Source organism: Oncorhynchus clarkii, chromosome 16 (genome assembly GCF_045791955.1).
Source record: "Oncorhynchus clarkii lewisi isolate Uvic-CL-2024 chromosome 16, UVic_Ocla_1.0, whole genome shotgun sequence".
Lineage (NCBI taxonomy): Eukaryota > Metazoa > Chordata > Actinopteri > Salmoniformes > Salmonidae > Oncorhynchus > Oncorhynchus clarkii.
The window spans coordinates 47,918,794-47,940,899 of NC_092162.1; the positions used below are offsets into that span (position 1 = coordinate 47,918,794).

The 22,106-nt window shown below is 43.3% G+C and overlaps 1 protein-coding gene across 1 annotated transcript in view; it reads right to left on the reverse strand.

The window, feature by feature from the left end:
* Positions 1-463: 463 nt before the first annotated feature.
* Positions 464-22,106, reverse strand: part of LOC139368622 (disks large-associated protein 4-like) — a 143,358-nt gene continuing 121,715 nt past the window's right edge. Inside the window, exons 7-12 of the mRNA XM_071107715.1 lie at positions 11,874-12,310; positions 11,651-11,742; positions 7,015-7,454; positions 4,607-4,698; positions 3,510-3,650; positions 464-3,397 (exon numbers count right to left, since the gene is read on the reverse strand). Coding sequence (XP_070963816.1) covers positions 3,173-3,397; positions 3,510-3,650; positions 4,607-4,698; positions 7,015-7,454; positions 11,651-11,742; positions 11,874-12,310 — 1,427 coding nt within the window. The 3' untranslated portion in view covers positions 464-3,172. The remainder of the gene's footprint in view (positions 3,398-3,509; positions 3,651-4,606; positions 4,699-7,014; positions 7,455-11,650; positions 11,743-11,873; positions 12,311-22,106) is intronic.

The following is a 22,106-nucleotide window of genomic DNA, read 5'->3' on the forward strand; positions in this document are numbered from 1 at the left end:
GAAGGAATCTAATCTAGAAACAAGATCTAAATTCTGGAGCCTATGCTGTGCCAGTGCATTGCAAAGATCTGTCTTTAACACATTTCACTGTGATGATAAAACGAAATCTTAGTCTGATTTCCCTTCCACTTATATCTTCAGTCAATATAGTGAAATGTGTTAAAAGGATCTTTGCAATTGACTAAGACCAATTCACCAACCCTGAATGACACAAGACATAATATAGCCATCTCAATCCCGACAGAAAACAGCTTGTGATTGGTACTATGATCTCAATAGGATCTTTGCATGACTCTGAGCTATGAGGATGGCCATTCAAAGAGATATGGTTCATGCGTTTAGGGTATAACATATAGCTAACTATTGTTGACGACAGCGATCATCTGTAATATTAGCATCTGAGCTAATATTACATATAGAAATTAGTATAATAGAACAGTATAATGATGGTGACAAGGAAATGTACTGTAACAAAGGGATGTTTAATGATTTCTTTGGACAATGAAATGTACATGTCTGTAGTTGATGTATTACAAATAAACAAAATAATTAACATCCTGGTACTGCATCAGCTGCTTTCCCAGTTCTTCTAATTCTCTCTATTTTTTGACATTATGAGATAAAAATACAAAACTGACTGTGGATCAGGTCAGCACATTGGGAGCAGCCATGTGACAAAGGTGTTGACCATTTAGGGGGGAGAGCCAGCTCTTCAAGGGGACAAGTAGTACTGAGATCCTGAAATTGCAGATGATCCATTTCTAAATTCCAAATCAATCCCTCACATAGGTGTATGCATAACGTCACATTACCTTTGATCAGAGGTTATTTGCTTCGGTTAGACTGGGTGGAATTTCTTGCACCATAGTGCTTTATTTAACTAGGCAAGTCAGCTAAGAACAAATTCTTATTTACAATGACGGCCTACAACCTGTCCTATAGTTTCAGATCTACAGAAGTGCCTTGGCTAGGGGCTTGATTTGGAATTCAGAGAATGAGTGGAACGTTAAGATTCATTTGCGAAAATTAACTTTCATGTTACGAGAAATGCAAAGCTGAAAGCTCATTTACATGCATGTTATAGTCCTGCGATAGTGGGAATAAGCCTGTTTCAGTGATGGTGAAATGTTTCTCTTGAAAAGGCATTTAATTCCACACCATCTCAGTACAATGGTCAATCCTGTGCAGCACCATCAACTCTCCAAACCCAGAAAAGTACCAATAACCATTGTAGCACAGGTCAAACAAATTCAAAACAGGTCACATGAAATGTCTCATACAAAATAAAATGCTTAAAAATAATGTACCCTAGTCCCTGAATCTCCTCAATGTGCATTTTTCTGTATAAAGGAATGAAAGGTCAAGCTGCCAGACACTAATATGACTACAATAATTCAGCTGGAGCATAGTCTGAAACACGTCAACAAAACAGGAATAGTACTTGACCAGACACCAATACTTTGATTCGGACCTTTTGAATGCACAGATGGGTGATACTTACGCAAATACATTTATTTATAATGTATGGTATGTATTCATTCTTTTGGATCATTATTCATTTCAGACAGTTTGAGTTAAGGCTTTGACCAATCAAGTGGTGGTTATTAATGGGGTATGATGACCAAAGTGCTGTTGGTTTGACTGTTGGTGTGTTAAGTGACTGAGTGCTCACCCTGAGAAAACTCAGCCCAGTCAGAAAACAACCCCTAGTCTAAGAATTAGACTGGAGGAAGCAGTATCGTGAATTGCATGACTAGGTACACTCATTACATATCGTTTGGCTATTACCTATCGCTTCAGACGTGAAAAAAAAAACGGAACGTTTATAGGCTAGGGGTTGTTTTTTTTGACTGGACATCAGAATCATTTTTACGTTGCCATCTCAAATGTCCAATTTAACTTATACTAGTTGTCTCCCGAAACCATTTGCAGAGCTCTGGCTTATGCAGGTGAAAATAAATCAGTCTTTGTAATCAGGGAAGACAGGGAGCTTATAGTCAATTCCCCTTTCTGATTCAAATTGAAGCAATGCTGCTTGGGAGTCCCTGTAAAGGAGGTTGAGTGTGAAACTGGGAATGTAATAAATAGAGATACACATGGTCCCCTGCACCAAAAAAGTAGCCAGAATAAACAGGGAAACAGAAGGGCGCTGACTTGATCTGGGGTAAACAGTTGGAGTGGAAGGTGCAGTCATCAAGTTATTTTCGATGCATTTTACATTCCTACTGTAGCACACATCAACTGGCCATAGTAATCTCTCTTCTTCCCTAAAAGGGCATATAAGACCAAACATGAGTCTGCACAGACGCTGACAGACAGCACAGTGTGTGTTTATGAGTGAGAGTTAATGATTGCATCATGTGCAAATATCATCATGACAGTACATGTACCTGTTCTATAAAAAAAATAACTTAGTACTGAACACTGGACCTTGTCTAACAAACAATCTGGTAAAGAACATTTAAAAAAAGACCCATCCTACTAATAGCCAGAGTGTGAGATAGATCTAATGCTACGGTCTTCCTCTGGTCTTCTGACTGTGTTCTAACTCTGTACACGACAACCCCATCATCTCATATAGATTTGATTCCATACACAGTAAAGCTTACCGTCCACAACCAATGCAGTGGCAGCCTAATACAAAGTGAGAAGAGGAAGACTGTGTGTGGACCGTGAGTGAGTACACCTGTGTGTATCCTGAGTGTGGTGGTCCGTAGCTCGTAAACGAGAGAGCCCAGCCCAGCTCGCAGACTCAGAAGCAGTGAGGGGGTGAGAAGAGAGTAAACTTCTGGGATACCAAGATTCTTAAGCTCACAAGGAACAAGAATGTCCTTTTATCCAAGATTCTTCTTTATATATTTTAGGAGAAAACAATATTTAATATAATATTAATAACAATAGTACTAAATGTCTGTTCAGGTCTCTGTCTCCATGGCAGCCAGGAAGGAAAAAGTTTTGCATTGTTCTGCATTTTTTGCGGTCCTGTGCTCTCGTCCTATCGGACGCTGCGCTGCAATTAGGGGACCAACCTCTGCGCCTCTGGGTGTTTCTCTACTGTGTTTGAGGCTGTTCCTTCATGGGGAGCAAGGTGTGTGTGTGTTCACTAGTGTGTGTGTGTATATGTGGCTGTTCCTTAATGTGGGGGGAGCAGGGTGCCAATGGTGGTCCGTTCTCAGAGGCGTGTCTGGGCCTCGGGGACGTAGATCTCAATGCTGTCTGAGCTTTCCGTGGCAGAGTTCTGTCGTACGGACGCCGCACGTTTGGCCGCCATCAGGCGTTTCCTGGCCTCCTGCCGCTGCTTGTCCACCACCGAATCTATGCTCCGGTCCTTCCCAGGGCTCAGCTTGGGCTTGGATGTCTTCTTTGGCACAACGGGGGGTGCAGGCTTCTTCTCTTCCTGACGACGAGAGAGATTAGGATGAAGAGATGTTGCAAAGCAAACCCATTAAGAATATCTGTTAGGATGTAAACAGGATCTATTGAGGTGATATGTTGTGTGATTCCAATACCTTCTCCGGCAGCTGCCAGTTGTTGGCCTTGAGTTGCCAGAGCTCATCAAACTTGACACTGATGTCCTCTACAGAGAGCTGCAGGAGGTCCCAGAACCCTGCCAGGTCCTGAGCTGTGGGCTGAGGGTTGGCATTCACATTCTAACCGACAGGAAGAAGAACAGCACAGGTTTAAAATGTGAAATGTCTTGGCCATGTTCTGTTATAATCTCCACCCGGCACAGCCAGAAGAGGACTGGCCATCCCACATATGCTCTCTCTAATTCTCTCTTTCTTTCTCTCTCTCGGAGGACCTGAGCCCTAGGACCATGCCCCAGGAATACCTGACATGATGACTCCTTGCTGTCCCCAGTCCACCTGACTGTGCTGCTGCTCCAGTTTCAACTATTCTGCCTTATTATTATTCAACCATGCTGGTCATTTATGAACATTTGAACATCTTGACCATGTTTTGTTATAATCTCCACCCGGCACAGCCAGAAGAGGACTGGCCACCCCACATAGCCTGGTTCCTCTCTAGGTTTCTTCCTAGGTTTTGGCCTTTCTAGGGAGTTTTTCCTAGCCACCGTGCTTCTACACCTGCATTGCTTGCTGTTTGGGGTTTTAGGCTGGGTTTCTGTACAGCACTTTGAGATATCAGCTGATGTACGAAGGGCTATATAAATAAATTTGATTTGATTTGAAGGGCTGATTGGCTTGTCTAGACACAGTGACATTACATAACAGGATAAATGTACAGCTGGTGTAGTGTGGCTAGATGGTACCTGTACTTTCCATAATTATTGTATGTGCTTATCATTTGTAAAAATATATATTTTGAGTACAAGGAAAATGGTATGTTGTTTAGTAGTGTCTTGCAAGCACGTGGGCTCGGCACCAGTAGGTGTATGACACTTAAATAAATCATATAAAATGAATTATAACATTATTCACTTTCTGGAAGATTTAGCACCAATGAGTAATTTGTTACAGAGATGGGTGTGTTGCCTCATTGCCAGGGGGAGCTATTAAACTCAACCTCTGCATGCCGAGACTCAAAACAGCGTATTGAAATATACCAGATTAACAGGGATTTTGAAAGGGTTAGTGCCACTCACAAGGTTCTCGTCACAGAGTCCTCTGAACTGCTGGAACTTCTGGGCTATGAGGAGTTGGGCACTGCCCACTGCACTGCGGACCGTGCCCATCACTACACAGATAACAGCCAGTCAGCAATCACAACCTCAACAACATGCAGTTAGTTAAACATTATTCAAATGGGCACAGACACCAATATTTAGTGAATTCATCTAGTTTATGAGGATAAGGAAAATGGTATGGTTATGTGACCTTCATTTGACATGAATACTGGTCCTCAGCTACCGTTTTCAATTCAGTGTGGAATTTACATTGCTGGTGACATTATCCTTTTTTAAAGGACCTTATACACTGTTAAACTTCATTCTTAACATTTGCATAATAAAGTAAGTCTATACAGTCGTAAAAGTTTTGAGAATGACACAAATATTAATTTTCACAAAGTCTGCTGCCTCAGTTTGTATGATGGCAATTTGCATATACTCCAGAATGTTGCAAAGTCCCTGTTTGCCATGCAAATGAACTGAATCCCCAAAAAACATTTCCACTGCATTTCAGCCCTGCCACAAAAGGACCAGCTGACATCATGTCAGTGATTCTCTCGTTAACATAGGTGTGAGTGTTGACGAGGACAAGGCTGGAGATCACTCTGTTAAGCTGATTGAGTTCAAATAACAAACTGGAAGCTTGAAAAGGAGGGTGGTGCTTGGAATCATTGTTCTTCCTCTGTCAATCATGGTTGCCTGCAAGGAAACACGTGCCGTCATCATTGCTTTGCACAAAAAGGCACGGATATTGCTGCCAGTAGGATAGCAACGAAATCAACCATTTATCGGATCATCAAGAACTTCAAGGAGAGCGGTTCAATTGTTGTGAAGAATGCTTTAGGACGCCCAAGAAAGTCCAGCAAGCGCCTGGACCGCCTTCTAAAATTGATTCAGGGCACCACCAGTACAGAGCTTGCTCAGGAACGGCAGCAGGCAGGTGTGAGTGCAGCTGCACGCACAGTGAGAAGACTTTTGGAGGATAGCCTGGTGTCAAGAAGGGCAGCAAAGAAGCCACTTCTCTCCAGGAAAAACATCAGGGACAGAATGATATTCTGCAAAAGGTACAGGGATTGGACTGCTGAGGACTGGGGTAAAGTAATTCTCTGATGAATCCCCTCTCCTATTGTTTGGGGCATCCGGAAAAAAGCTTGTCCGGAGAAGACAAGGTGAGCGCTACCATCAGTCCTGTGTCATGCCAACAGTAAAGCGTCCTGAGACCATTCATGTGTGGGGTTGCTTCTCAGCCAAGGGAGTGGGCTCACTCACAATGTTTCCTAAGAACACAGCCATGAATAAAGAATGGTACCAACACATCCTCCGAGAGCAACTTCTCCCAACCATCCAGGAACAGTTTGGTGACGAACAATGCCTTTTCCAGCATGATGGAGCACCTTGCCATGAGGCAAAAGTGATAACTAAGTGGCTCGGGGAACAAAACATAAATATTTTTGGTACATGGTCAGGAAACTCCCCAGACATTGAGAACTTGTGGTCAATCCTCAAGAGGCGTGTGGACAAACAAAAACCCACAAATTCTGACAAACTCCAAGCATTGATTATGCAAGAATGGGTTGCCATAAGTCAGGATGTGGCCCAGAAGTTAATTGACAGCATTCCAGGGCGGATTGCAGAGATCTTGAAAAAGAAGGGTCAACACTGCAAATATTGACTCTGCATCAACTTCATGTAATTGTCAATAAAAGCCTTTGACACTTATGAAATGCTTGTAATTATACGTCAGTATTCCATAGTAACATCTGACAAAAAAAATCTAAAGACACTGAGGCAGCAGACTTTGTGAAAATTAATATGCGTCATTCTCAAAACATTTGGCCACGACTATACAGTACAGGTCCAGTGAGAAAATAGCTGATGAACAATCTGATGTGGGAGTCAATCGTGTTCATTACACAATCATTAAATACACGCAATACAGGTGGAGGAATATTATCTGCCTGCCTGAGACAGATCATAGGAAGATCAAAGAGATTCAATTCATGTCTACAGTAGCTCTAGAAGACTGAAGGGAAGCTCCGATCCACTAGATAATGAGCAGCGGTAGCTGCTAACCATTAGCATGCCCTGCTCTGGCATCTCCAATCGCTAACAGCAGACAGGAGCTGATAAGGACTGTCTGTTGTCTTAGGGTTTCAGAGACGAGGAGGACATATTTTCAATGCCAAATCCATGTTAGAGAACTGATAGATTCTCTAATTTTGTTTAGTCAAATACTACTATTGAACTGATTTGGTCTACTGTATACAGTGTGTATGATTGACTGTCTCTTACTCTGAAAGCCCATGTATTCCTATCAGAGTGAGTATAGTATGTGTCTCATACCTTTAGCTAGTTAAGAGTATGGTGTACTGTGTGTTTCGTACCCTCCTCTGAGATGTCCTTGTCTTTGGTCTCCTGCTCCATCTGTTGACACCAGCCTTCCATGCGTGCCGTCTCAGCCTGTAGAAGTTTGAGAAACCAGTTGCCGTCCCGGAGGCAGGTGCTGGGTGCCGCTGCATCTCCCTGGGCACTGCCGTTTCCACCCACCAAGCTGGGGTCTGGAGGAGGCAGGAAGGAGGGATCCAAGGTCGGGTCCAGGCTCTCTGGGAGGGAGGCGGATGCTCTAGCCGGGAAAGGGGGATGTTTAGGGGGCTGCCGCACCACCGCGTACTCCTTACCGTTGGAAGCAGTGGGGTCGGGGTCTAGTGGCTGGCTGTTGCAGTGGACTGTACTGTTGTTTTCTGAGGTAGGGACATCTTGTTCAGAGTCTTGATGCTCTGTCTCGGTCTCCTGTCTGGAGGCCATGCTGCTGGCCCGGCTGAGTCTGGACGGACACACACGGATTAGTATTGGTGCAAGTCGGAGATCATTTACTGTGGATGTAGAAAAGGTCCACCTTGGGGACTGACGACCAACACATCACTGCGGCACCTCCGACCGCACGGTGTTCCAGAGAATACAGGAACACTGAGGGCTTGATTCTACTAGATCCGCACTAGCCGACATTGGCATAGTGGTTGTTTTGCTGGTGTCTGAGGTGGAACTATATTTCTATGTAGCCTACACTTTCTGCTTCTGAACTTCTTACTGGGCGTGGCTTCGTGACAATGATCACAAGAGCAGCTGCTCGTCAATTTGACAGCTCCAATCAAATCAAATTTTATTTGTCACATACACATGGTTAGCAGATGTTAATGCGAGTGTAGCGAAATGCTTGTGCTTCTAGTTCCGACAATGCAGTAATAACAAGTAATCTAACTAACAATTCCAAAACTACTGTCTTGTACACAGTGTAAGGGGATAAAGAATATGTACATAAGGATATATGAATGAGTGATGGTACAGAGCAGCATAGGCAAGATACAGTAGATGGTATCGAGTACAGTATGTACAAATGAGATGAGTATGTAAACAAAGTGGCATAGTTTAAAGTGGCTAGTGATACATGTATTACATAAGGATACAGTCGATGATATAGAGTACAGTATATACGTATGCATATGAGATGAATAATGTAGGGTAAGTAACATTATATAAGGTAGCATTGTTTAAAGTGGCTAGTGATATATTTACATCATTTCCCATCAATTCCCATTATTAAAGTGGCTGGAGTTGAGTCAGTGTCAGTGTGTTGGCAGCAGCCACTCAGTGTTAGTGGTGGCTGTTTAACAGTCTGATGGCCTTGAGATAGAAGCTGTTTTTCAGTCTCTCGGTCCCAGCTTTGATGCACCTGTACTGACCTCGCCTTCTGGATGATAGCGGGGTGAACAGGCAGTGGCTCGGGTGGTTGATGTCCTTGATGATCTTTATGGCCTTCCTGTGACATCGGGTGGTGTAGGTGTCCTGGAGGGCAGGTAGTTTGCCCCCGGTGATGCGTTGTGCAGACCTCACTACCCTCTGGAGAGCCTTACGGTTGAGGGCGGTGCAGTTGCCATACCAGGCGGTGATACAGCCCGCCAGGATGCTCTCGATTGTGCATCTGTAGAAGTTTGTGAGTGCTTTTGGTGACAAGCCAAATTTCTTCAGCCTCCTGAGGTTGAAGAGGCGCTGCTGCGCCTTCTTCACGATGCTGTCTGTGTGAGTGGACCAATTCAGTTTGTCTGTGATGTGTATGCCGAGGAACTTAAAACTTACTGCCCTCTCCACTACTGTTCCATCGATGTGGATAGGGGGGTGTTCCCTCTGCTGTTTCCTGAAGTCCACAATCATCTCCTTAGTTTTGTTGACGTTGAGTGTGAGGTTATTTTCCTGACACCACACTCCGAGGGCCCTCACCTCCTCCCTGTAGGCCGTCTCGTCGTTGTTGGTAATCAAGCCTACCACTGTTGTGTCGTCCGCAAACTTGATGATTGAGTTGGAGGCGTGCGTGGCCACGCAGTTGTGGGTGAACAGGGAGTACAGGAGAGGGCTCAGAACGCACCCTTGTGGGGCCCCAGTGTTGAGGATCAGCGGGGAGGAGATGTTGTTGCCTACCCTCACCACCTGGGGGCGGCCCGTCAGGAAGTCCAGTACCCAGTTGCACAGGGCGGGGTCGAGACCCAGGGTCTCGAGCTTGATGACGAGCTTGGAGGGTACTATGGTGTTGAATGCCGAGCTGTAGTCGATGAACAGCATTCTCACATAGGTATTCCTCTTGTCCAGATGGGTTAGGGCAGTGTGCAGTGTGGTTGAGATTGCATCGTCTATGGACCTATTTGGGCGGTAAGCAAATTGGAGTGGGTCTAGGGTGTCAGGTAGGGTGGAGGTGATATGGTCCTTGACTAGTCTCTCAAAGCACTTCATGATGACGGATGTGAGTGCTACGGGGCGGTAGTCGTTTAGCTCAGTTACCTTAGCTTTCTTGGGAACAGGAACAATGGTGGCCCTCTTGAAGCATGTGGGAACAGCAGACTGGTATAGGGATTGATTGAATATGTCCGTAAACACACCGGCCAGCTGGTCTGCGCATGCTCTGAGGGCGCGGCTGGGGATGCCGCCTGGGCCTGCAGCCCTGCGAGGGTTAACACGTTTAAATGTCTTACTCACCTCGGCTGCAGTGAAGGAGAGTCCCGCATGTTTTCGTTGCAGGCCGTGTCAGTGGCACTGTATTGTCCTCAAAGCGGGCAAAAAAGTTATTTAGTCTGCCTGGGAGCAAGACATCCTGGTCCGTGACTGGGCTGGATTTCTTCCTGTAGTCCGTGATTGACTGTAGACCCTGCCACATGCCTCTTGTGTCTGAGCCGTTGAATTGAGAGTTACACCTCCGACAACGCCAAAACATCAGCCATGCGGGTGCCGGCTATCGCCTGTTAATGCTTGATGTCATTGAATCTAGGTCTCAGTCACACACGCACACAATTTAACAGGCTGTTCCTCTGTATTAGAGGTCGACCGATTAATCGCAATGGCTTAATTAGGGCCGATTTCAAGTTTTCATAATAATCGGAAATCTGTATTTTTGGGCGCCGATTTGCCGTTTTTTTTACACCTTTATTTAATCTTTATTTAACTAAGCAAGTCAGTTAAGAACATTCTTCTTTTCAATGATGGCTTAGGAACAGTGGGTTAACTGCCTTGTTCAGGGGCAGATTGACAGATTTTCACCTTGTCAGCTCGGGGGATCCAATCTTGCAACCTTAACTAGTCCAACGCAATAACGACCTGCCTCTCTCTAGTTGCATTCCACAAGGAGTTACGCGAATACAGTAAGCCAAGGTAAGTTGCTAGCTAGCATTAAACTTATCTTATAAAAAAACATCCGTCATAATCACTAGTTAACTACACATGGTTGATGATATTACTAGATATTATCTGGCGTGTCCTGCATTACATATAATCTGACTGAGCGGTGGTAGGCAGAAGCAGGCGCGTAAACATTCATTCAAACAGCACCTTTGTGCGTTTTGCCAGCAGCTCTTCGTTGTGCGTCAAGCATTGCTTTGTTTATGACTTCAAGCCTATCAACTCCCGAGATGAGGCTTGTGTAACTGAAGTGAAATGGCTAGCTAGTTAGCGCGCACTAATTGTCGATGTGTTCCTGGTTCGAGCCCAGGGAGGAGCGAGGAGAGGGACGGAAGCTATACTGTTACACTGGCAATACTAAAGTGCCTATAAGAACATCCAATAGTCAAAGGTTAATGAAATACAAATGGTATAGAGGGAAATAGTCCTATAATAACTACAACCTAAAACTTCTTACCTGGGAATATTGAAGACTCATGTTAATAAAAGGAACCACCAGCTTTCATATGTTCTCATGTTCTGAGCAAGGAACTGAAACGTTAGCTTTCTTACATGGCACATATTGCACTTTTACTTTCTTCTCCAACACTTTATTTTTGCATTATTTAAACCAAATTGAACATGTTTCATTATTTACTTGAGGCTAAATTGATTTTATTGATGTATTATATTAAGTTAAAGTAACTGTTCATTCAGTATTGTTGTAATTGTCATTATTACAAATAAATAAATAAAATGTAAAAAAATCGTCCGATCAATCGGTATCGGCTTTTATGGTCCTCCAATAATCGGTATCGGCGTTGAAAAATCATAATCGGCCGACCTCTACTCTGTATCCCAAATAAATAGACAAAGGACAGTTATGAAGCCAATACCTAGGTCAGACTTCCTCTCCCAATGACAGGCATACACAGTAAGCCATCATTATGAAGGGGAGTTTGACTGACAGGTATAGGACATGAGGGGCAACAGGTAGCCTAGTGGTTAGAGCGTTGGGCCAGTAACCGAAGGAATCCCCGAGCTGTTGTTCTGCCCCTGGCCTACCGGGGAACAGTGGGTTGTCATTGTAAATATGAATTTGTTCTTAACTGACTTGCCTAGTTAAATAAACTAAATAAAAATGAGAGGAGCTGAAAGCACATTGCCCGTCTCTTTGCCTTTCCAGTAAACGCAGAAACGGCAAGACGTGTGAGAGAGAGCACGTGAGAAAATTAAGATGACTACACAAGTGGCTCTGAACAGCAGATTGAGATAATAGCTAAACAGCAACAATCTTGTGTTGATAAGGTTTTGACTTACGGCCTGCCGTTCTCCACCTGCACTCCAATAGACTGGAACTTGGTCGAGGGAGGCGGTTGATCCTCTCTCTGGATTGGCTGAACGCAATCCACCTACAAGTCAACCACTACAATGAATGAGTCATTCTACACATCCTCTGTGTAGCAGCACATTACATGTAAGTCAGACATTCAAACCGAACACCCCGGTCTTGCCAATTTAGAAAATTGATTCCTGGGCTCACCTGGATGCCGATAGACGAGAGCTTCCTTTTGGTGGGAACAGGCTCTGGTAAGGTCAGGGACTGGTCTGGGGTGAGGCTGGGGCCTGGGTTTAGGGTGTCATTCTGGGGCTGGACCTGGGGCAAAGACGGGGTGGTGGTGGAGGAGGGTGGTGGGTGGGAGTCCCTCGGGGCAGGGACAGGGGCAGCGACGGGGGCTGGGGGCTTTGAGCCCTTGGCCAGGCTGCCTGTACGCAGGCTGCAGAGGCTGTCGGAAGAGTTGCTGCTGCGTCCTGATTGGCTGTTGGCCTCGCCACGGTGGTCCTGTTGGTCCAGGTATGTGTCCTGGGCCGACTCAGTGCTGCTCTGCACGGTCACAGAGATGTAGGGCTTGGAGGTAGTGCGCGGAGGGACCGGCGGGGGAGCCTTCTTACAGGAGCTGTTTACACACGTCGGCAGTGCTGGGAAGAGAAGGGACAGAAGGACCATTCTGTGAAACCTGAACCAGGACAAAGCAGGAAGTTCCAGTAGTGCCAACTGAGCCACCACACCAGCTAAATGGAGCTGTAAAAGAAAGGCGTCCTGAGTAGAGGATTGTCGCTGAAATCAAATCACTGCAAAAAGAGCAGCACGCTCAAAAGTTATAAAAAAACACTAAAAAACATTCCCAATTTTCCTAAACATATTTTCCTATGCCTAACACACACACCTCCATGTTTCCTGTCATCCTGCGGTTTCAGTTCCATTGACGTCAGTCTATACCTATGGGAGTCCCTTACCTGCCTAGTTACCAAATAATGTTAATTCTCATGGGAGTATAGACGGGGTGGTTGTTTAGCAACAAAACAGACAGGGTTGGCTTACATGTAAACCATATTTTTTATCAAAATGTTTTTTGAAAATAAATACATATGAACAATGAGCATTTAGGGCTGGGCGATATACTGTATTTTACTACACTGAACAAAAAGTAGAACGCAACATGTAACAATTTCTAAGATTTTACTGAAAAATCAGTCAATTTAAATAAATTCAGTTGGCCCTAAATATATGTATTTCACATTACTGTGCAGGAGCGCAGCCATAGATGAGCCTTTGAGGGCATAGGCCCACCCACTGGGGAGCCAGGCCCAGCCAATCTAAATGAGTTTTTCCCCACAAAAGGCCTTTATTACAGACAAATACTTCTCAGCACCCCGCCCTCCCCCTTCTGACAATCCCACAGGTGAAGAAGCCGGATGTGGAGGTCCTGGGATGACATGGTTACACGTGGTCTGCTGTTGTGAGGCCAGTTGGACAAATGGCCAAATTCTCTAAAATGACATTGGAGGTGGCTTTTAGTACTGAATTGAACATTTGATTATCTGGAAACAGTGCTGGTTGGTATTCCTACAGTCAGCTTGCCAATTGCACACTCCTTCAAAGACCTGAGACATCTCTGGCATTGTGTTGCGTGACACACCTGCACATTTTAGAGTGGCCTCTTGTTGTCCCCAGCAAAAGGTGCACCTGTGTAATGATCATGCTGTTAAAAAATAATAATAAAATGTTCACCAAAAGGTGGCTAGCTATTTAAACACCTGTTTGAGTGGGATCTGATTAATCGGCAAGGCCGATTAAATAGGGCCGATTTCAAGTTTTTGGACAGCGATTATGGCCGATTACATCGCAATCCACGAGGAAACTGCGTGGCAGGCTGACCACCTGTTACGCGAGTGCAGCAAGGAGCCAAGGTAAGTTGCTAGCTAGCATTAAACTTATCTTGTAAAAAAAACAATCTTCACATAATCACTAGTTAACTACACATGGTTTATGATATTACTAGGTTAACTAGCTTGTCCTGCATTGCATATAATCAAAGTTAATTTATCATCGAATCACAGCCTACGTCAACTTCGCCAAACGGGTGATGATTTAACAAAAGCACATTGCTGAAAAAAAGCACAATCTTTGCACAAATGTACCTAACCATAAACATCAATGCCTTTCTTAAAATCAATACACAGTAGTATATATTTTTAAACCTGCATATTTAGTTAAGAAATTCATGTTGGCAGGCAATATTAACTTCTTATGGCTGGGGGCAGTATTGAGTAGTTGGATGAATAAGGTGCCCAGAGTAAACTGCCTGCTACTCAGTCCCAGTTGCTAATATATGCATATGATTAGTATATTTGTATAGAAAACACTCTGACGTGTCATAATTCCTAAAATAACTACAAACTAAAACATCTTAACTGGGAATATTGAACCACCAGCTTTCATATGTTCTGAGCAAGGAAATTAAACGTTAGCTTTTTAACATGGCACATATTGCACTTTAACTTTTTTCTCCAACACTGTTTCGCATTATTTAAACCAAATTGAGCATATTTCATTCTTTATTTGAGACTAAATAGATTTATGTATTATATTAAGTTAAAAGTGTTCATTGTTCATTCAGTATTGTGTTAATTGTCATTATTACAATATACATTTGAATTCAGAAGTTTACATACACCTTGGCCAACTACATTTAAACTTAGTTTCACAATTCCTGACATTTAATCAGAGTAAAAACTCCCTGTCTTAGGTCAGTTAGGATCACCACTTTATTTTAAGAACGTGAAATGTCAGAATAATAGTAGAGAGAACTATTTAATTCAGATTTTATTTCTTTCATCACATTCCCAGTGGGTCAGAAGTTTACATACACTCAATTAGTATTTGGTAGCATTGCCTTTAAATTGTTTAACTTGGGTCAAACGCGTCGGGTAGCCTTTAACAAGCTTCCCACGATAAGTTGTGTGAATTTTGTCCCATTCCTCCTGACAGAGCTGGTGAACCCGAGTCAGGTTTGTAGGTCTCCTTGCTCACACACTTTTTCAGTTCTGCCCACAAATTTTCTATAGGATTGATGTCAGGACTTTGTGATGGCCACTTCAATACCTTGACCTTGTTGTCTTTAAGCCATTTTGCCACAATTTTGGAAGTATGCTTGGGGTCATTGTCAAAGTATGTCCTAACCAACTTGCAAAAACTACAGTTTGTTAACAAGAAATGTGTGGAGTGGTTGAAAAACAAGTTAATGACTCCAACCTAAGTGTATGTAAACTTCCGACTTCAACTGTATAAAAAAGAAAGAAAAAAAGATGATTAATCGTTATCGGCTTTTTTTTGGTCCTGCAATAAATCGCTATCGGTGTTGAAAAATCATAATCGGTTGACCTCTAGTCCAGTTACCACATTCACCAAGTCATATGGGCTCCAAGTCTACTCCCACACATACACAGTCACAGGCTGAATGAAAACAAAGTTGGTAGCACTATTACCGGTAACGGTAGGGAATAACCTACATACTTGACTACTACAAGGGCTCCCGAGTGGTACAGTGGTCTAAGGCACTGCATCTCAGTGCTAGAGGCATCACTACAGACCCAGGTTCGATTCCAGGCTGTATCACAACCAGTCGTGATTGGGAGTGCCATAGGGAGGCGCACAATTGGCCCAGCGTTGTCCGGATTAGGGTTTGGCCTGAATTTGTTCTGAACTGACTTGCGTAGTTAAATAAAGGTTAAAAAAATTATTAAACAAGGGCAGGGTAATTAAATGGGTTTGCCTAGTCCTGTTTCACAGTCGATTCACTGTTACAAAGGGAAACGCCTGTCCTATATAGGCTGTGACCAAACTTCCTTCAATATCCTTTGTTTAAATCAACAGGGTAGTGTAGACATGAGATCTGTCATCAACAAACGCCAGCCTGCTCCATTTAATCCCTCATTAAAATGTCACCAATGCACACAAACAGGGCTGTGGAATCCAGTGGCCACAGAGAGAAACGCTGTCTGACACATTGCTGTAATAGCAGCAACAGCCTCGGCTCTGGGCCCAGCGCCAGTCGAGGACAAAGGGACATTTACTCCCTGAGAACGAGACACATTCCTCAAATGCCCAGCATAGACCCACAAGACTAAAACGGGTGAATTAATGGAACGTGTTCCGTGTTGTCACGTTCTAAGTACCACAAGCCTCTTGATACCCATGTCTGAGGCTAGTGTGGACCATACACAGTACAATGCCCAGACTGACAGAGAGCCTACACCCTCAAACAAATGGAATATTACTTTCTTCCTATGACATGAGTAACAATAATGACAGAAATAAGCACTCACTAAAGCTGTAGTACAACATATTACTGATGACAGAAATGCTCTCTGGCCAGTCCTGCTGTGATTTGTACAACACTTGCCCTGCCCTCTTCTACTCCATGATCATGGGCTGTCCGCCCAGAGGTGATTATGGGGTAGATAAACTAAGCTGCCTTGAACCTCTGCTCCTGTGGGGGCAGTGCCAACCAGTTAAGTTACTACTCAACCACTGGTTCCACAGATAATGCCAGCCCTAAGTATCTGATACTAGTAGGGAAAAACATGTACCCTGTTCACCTCCAAAAACACAGAGCACTTGGATATCTGATAACATGAGTAGCGAATGCGTCGGCGAATCACACCTTTACTTTGCATTCAAGGCTAAACCTGTCTTGCCCAAGCTACTGTATGCTCATACACAAGGCATGAGTTGATTACAGAACTGGAATTTGATCTGATGGGGAGCGGTCTATCATGCACTGATCAAAGGGAAAGGTGTTAGGAGAGTAGGCAAAAGGCTGTTTCTCTGTGGGGCTCATGGGGTTTCTCCTGCTCGGAAAGCACTTAACATCCATAACAGCACTGTCAACATGTTGGTGATCATCACAAATTGGTGATTTTAGTTAACCGAAATTGGATTGCTTGTTAAAAGCACTGCAGTTAAGGCTCCAGGAAATACTATCTCTACCAGCACGTGTGAGAGACGTATCTGATATCCAGTAACGGACCGGCAGACAGTTAAACTAAGACCAGATAAATGACACTGACATGACCCAGTCATTTCGCCCTCTGTACTCATCGTAGATTTAAAATCCGTTCTGTTCTCTGTAGGGCTGACCCCATTTAGTCGACCGATCGATTGTTTAGTCGATAGGCTTTTGGTCGACCAAGATTTCTTTAGTCGAGCAGTAGCAAGACACCATAAGACAACCATCTGATTCACGCCTGTCTGAGTGGACTAATCCATTGTGGAGGCCGTGGGGATGGCACAGTCCATCACTCTGAGACGTGCTACTGAAATTCTATAATGTAAGAACAATGGTGCAACATTAATAAAAATGCACTTTCTTCCTCATTGGATAGTGGTCGCTATCCGCAGTTCTGAAACACATCAGTGCGGTGTTGAATTGGCGCCTTTCCCTAGACCATGTTGCTATGTGCATAATAGCAAAGTTAGTCAGCATAATGGTGTTGAGAACAATGCGGCGGAGGCAGCAGCAGAATGAGACGAGAAAACAGCCCTTGACTTGTCTAAGAAAAGTGAGAGGAAACCAACTTAATTAGGTATCTCGTATTATATATTATTAATTTACTGTTGTTTACACTGTTCCAAATTGTCCGAAAAATCATAACCCCTCTTTTTCTTGATCTCATTATCATCATAATAATAAGTAATGTCTTTATCAGTAGAAGGCTTCGTATAGCAGCCTTGTATAACCACCATTGAGCTGTAGGCCTAAGAGCGCATGCTGTTTACTCTTAATACCATAACTAACCATAATTATATTTCAATACTTATAAAGGCTACTGTGTCAGTCAATCATTTATTCATGTCACCACACAGTATAGGAGTCATTCATGATTTGGAACGCAATCAAGCATTTTAGTTTTAAAATAAAGCGTATCTTGAATAATTAGCAAAAACAATAAAACCATTCAATTTTGGAAATTGCATTCACCAATGACTGTGACTGTTTTTAGTCTTTGCTGTAATAAAGGCGTAATAAAACATTACAACACTTTCTGGTACACTTATTTAGTGTTGTTTACATTATTCCAAACAGTCATATTTTGCTATCAGCACCTAACAGCACCTGCTTGGCAGACATAATGTACATGCAGCGCTTGCTCCTTTACCTTTTTCTCGATCTCCAGGATTTTCCGCAACTAGTCAAATTTATTCCACACATCTGACATCCCCTTTACCTCCTGAGCAACCAGTAAACATTCCCATTTCGAGTTTACCATGTCCTCTGCATCCATTTAGCTGTTATTGTGTTCAGAGTTTGTTATAGCCAATTTATTGACGTGATTATGATATGCTATAGGGCAGGCCCTATTGGTCACATGCATGCGATGCATACGTAAAGAGAGCAAGGGTTGAGGGAATAGGGAATGTTTTTCCTAAACAAATTAGGGATTTTGATAACTTTTTTGGTCAGAAATGGCTGTAATTATATTGCAGCTTCAGCAACACGGACAGCGTGATAAACATGTTCTATGGTGGTCGCTGCAGCAGGGAGGAGAGAGACAACGGGTGCAAGTCAGTGTCACTGTCATTTTTTTAAACACCGCGCAATAAGTCTAAGCCAGTCTGGCACAATCAAATCAATTGCAATCCGACTGCCTCTAACCATTTGTGTCTTAATTATTCCATCAAACAGTGTGCTTAACTTCTTGGTGACAGGGCGGCAGTATTGAGTAGCTTAGATGAATAAGGTGCCCAGAGTAAACTGCCTACTACTATGTCCCAGATGCTAATATTTGCATATTATTAGTAGTATTGGATAGAAAACACTCAAGTTTCTAAAACAGTTTGAATGATGCCTGTGTGTATTTCATTTAAGTGATTGCCTATCCAATATGCTGTGTCTATGGGGCCAGATTGCACTTCAAGGCTTCCAGCAGATGTCAACAGTCATTAGAAAGTTGTGAGGCTCTATTGTGGAAGGGGATCGAATAAGAGATGTTTCAACAAGTGGACTTGGCTGTGGCCAATCAGTTGTTTACTGCGTGGTCACGCCGTGCCTTCTTTTTCCTCTGTAATGAATACGCTATCTGACACAGTGGTTGCATTAAGAACAAGTTTATCTTTAATTCTATGTAAAACATGTATCTTACATCAAAGTTTATGATGAGTTATTTATGTTATTTGATGTGGCTCTCTGCAATTTCTCCGGATGTTTGAGGCATTTCTGAACATATCGCCAATGTACTGAGGTTTTTGGATATAAATATGAACTTGATCGAACAAAACCTACATGTATTGTGTAACATTGAGTCCTGGGAGTGTCATCTGATGAAGATCGTCAAAGGGTAGTGATTCATTTTATCTATATTTCTGCTTTTTGTGACACCTCTCTTTGGTTGGAAAATGGCTGAATGCTTTGTGTGACTAGTTGCTGACCTAACATAATGATATGTTCTGCTTTCGACGAAAAGCCTTTTTGAAATCGGACACTATGGTTGGATTAACGAGAAGTGTATCTTTAAAATGGTGTAAAATACTTCTATGGTTGAGGAATTTTAATTATGAGATTTATTTTTTAAATTTGTCGCCCTGCACTTTCACTGGCTGTTGGCGAGGTGGGACGCATAGCTTGACTATATATGGAAAAATACACATTGAACATTTATACCAATAGATTAGTCGAAAGAACTAAGGACGACTGACTCCTAGTCAACCAATAATTATTGTCGGGGACAGCCCTAGTTCTCTGCTCTCTTAGGGTGTCAAGTGTCTGGAGATTGCTGTGGGATTTTGACGGTTTAATTACTGTTGGGCTTATTTTTGTGCACTCCTCATCCTGCCAATTGAGATGTGTTTTAATTACTCAAACTAGCCTCAGCTGGGAGAGATGGAGACAGTGCTGATTTAGTTGTTTTCCTAACCTTGAGGGAACACAGTTCTAAACGCTGCAGATAGAAAAAGCAGAATGTATGTTCTCTCTGAACATTCTACAACATGTCTGCCATTGCAACCCATTGGATGGGACCTTGGTGGTCTGGTGACTCCAGAGCTGATTCCTGCAATCCTTCCTGTCTGCAACACTAAACATCCATGCCCCCACTGTGTGTTGGACTAGTGCTGCCTGGGAAACCTTTAATTGGTGCTCCTGTGAGTGTTCCCAATCTGCACAAGGCACGGCCGGAGGTTGGATTAGCCCCAGATTAACGGCATTATAGTGGCAGGGGGACATGCAGACTGGCTGTCTGCTGGAGAACTAGGCTGGTTGCCCAAACCCAGAGGGGACGGAAAGGGCTGATGAGAGAAAACGGCAGACAAGCTGGACAGGGATGTAGGATTGGGCGACCCTCTTTTTAGAGCAGTGTGTGTAGTGACCAGCTACACAAGCAGTACACCGTCCCACTTCCTCAGACTGAGCCTTTGAGATTGAATTATGACACCATGGATGCAGGAAATCCTCCTTGTGACCCAATTCTGACAGATTGGTCACTTCAATTGGACAGGGATTCAGACAAACCTAATAGGAGAGGCTTGCAGACTCCCTGGCCGGGATTGCATCATTGTGCTACTTTGAGTCATTTCTCTAGCACAACCCACCAATGAGTAATTTTACTACTCTACCCATTGGGTTGATCTGAAATGTACCATATTTCAGGCAACAAAAGTGACTCCTCACACCACCCACTGACTCACCAATGAGTATGTCTGTAGTCCGTGTAGCTGTATAGCCAGAGCATGCAACTCAATGTCTGTGTATTCATGTTATCTGAAGCCTATGAATGAATGGCCATCTGATCCCAGCCCTACAACAACTTTCAGGCTAAAACTTTGAGTCAAGGATTCTACGCTGGTCCCTGGTACACAGAGCACTGATCAAATCCCCTCTGAAAAGGCCCAGCTGTCTAACTGCAAAGCACTTCAGTGAGCACGGTGCCAGAAGCTGCTCAATTATTGATTGTATATGCAGTACTCTCTAATCAGACTATTAAAGGCCTTTGGCTATAAGGCAATACAAAGGCAAGCGACAGGGCATTGCTACTGAAATAGTTACTGGCCTTCAACTGACTTAAGCAAGATAAACTCCTACGAAAATCAGTTGACCGGAGTGATAAATTCATAACAGAATGTTTTGAAATAGTAAAGTATAGTCAGCAATCCATACTTGCTTAATTTCTGTTTAGTTCACAAATCGTCAGCTAGCCATTTGCTCTTTGATCATAGCAGTAAAACCAAACAAATGAATGCATTATTAAAGCATTTGGCAAGGAGGTAGCCTTACTACCTAACTTACCACACGCACACCTTTTAATGTGCAACTAAGACTAAGCAGAATACACAATAACACAAGAATGTCAAACAAGCTTTTTACCTAACTTGGCTGGATGATCTAGCAACGGGATCTAACGTTAGCTGGATCATATGGTCAATGTCATGGTGGGAAAATGTATGACATGGAACTAGTCATTGAATTTTACCAGTCTCACTTCAAACTCACCAAAATAGGAATCTGGTTAACTGGTTTGATAATTTCATAATTCAACCAGTGGTTGTCAGCGTTGATAGCTAACGTTAGCTAGTTACCGATGGCGTGCTGGCAGCTAGCTGGTTAACAATACGGTTGCTTTCGCAGGCATCGCTAACATTGGCTAGCTACACGAGCTAAAGAACAATAAATGCATTGCTGCTAGCTAGCTAGACAATATTCGCCCCAAACTGTCACCTATTAATAATAGCTCACGTATTAGCGTGACAAATGACTGCCAGTTACGTTAGCAGTGGAATGAAACAAGCATCTGTACGACTCGTGCGATGTAGCTGCCTTGCTACCATTACTAGCAAGCTGGCTAGCTACGTGGTTACCAGAATCAGGGCGATTCATCCACGTTAACCAGCAAGGTAACGTTAGCTAGCTAGGCTTCAAACTAGCTAACGACGTTTAATACCAATCGGTTCAAAACTCTGTGCATGCAGGAGTACGTTATAAAATACAGATTCTTACTTTGATAAAGGTGAGTCAATAAATCCGTATTTTCTGTTCATTCATTCATAGTTGTTTTAATAGTGAGAGAGGCATACGCTACCGTAGCATTTGATTGTTCACAACGTACTTTCCTTAAAGAAGGGAATCGAATAAGACACGCCCTTGAAGATGGGGCTTGGAGTCCACTTTTTAAGACAAACACACTACAACACCATTGGATGTCGATGGTCATCAATCTTAGCGTAGACGAACAGGATTGGTTCAGTAAGTGCGTCACGTTTTTCCAACGTTTTGGTATACGACAGATGATTTCTAAACGCCCATTAGATCATCTCTGTCTATTTTTGTGGGTACGTTTTTTCCCCGCCCTGGTAGCGTAGGTTCCTGCCTCTAAATGTACATTTTTATCATTTTTTCGCACAGGCAAGCTTTTCTTGCCCATGGACCCCCTCCCATGGACC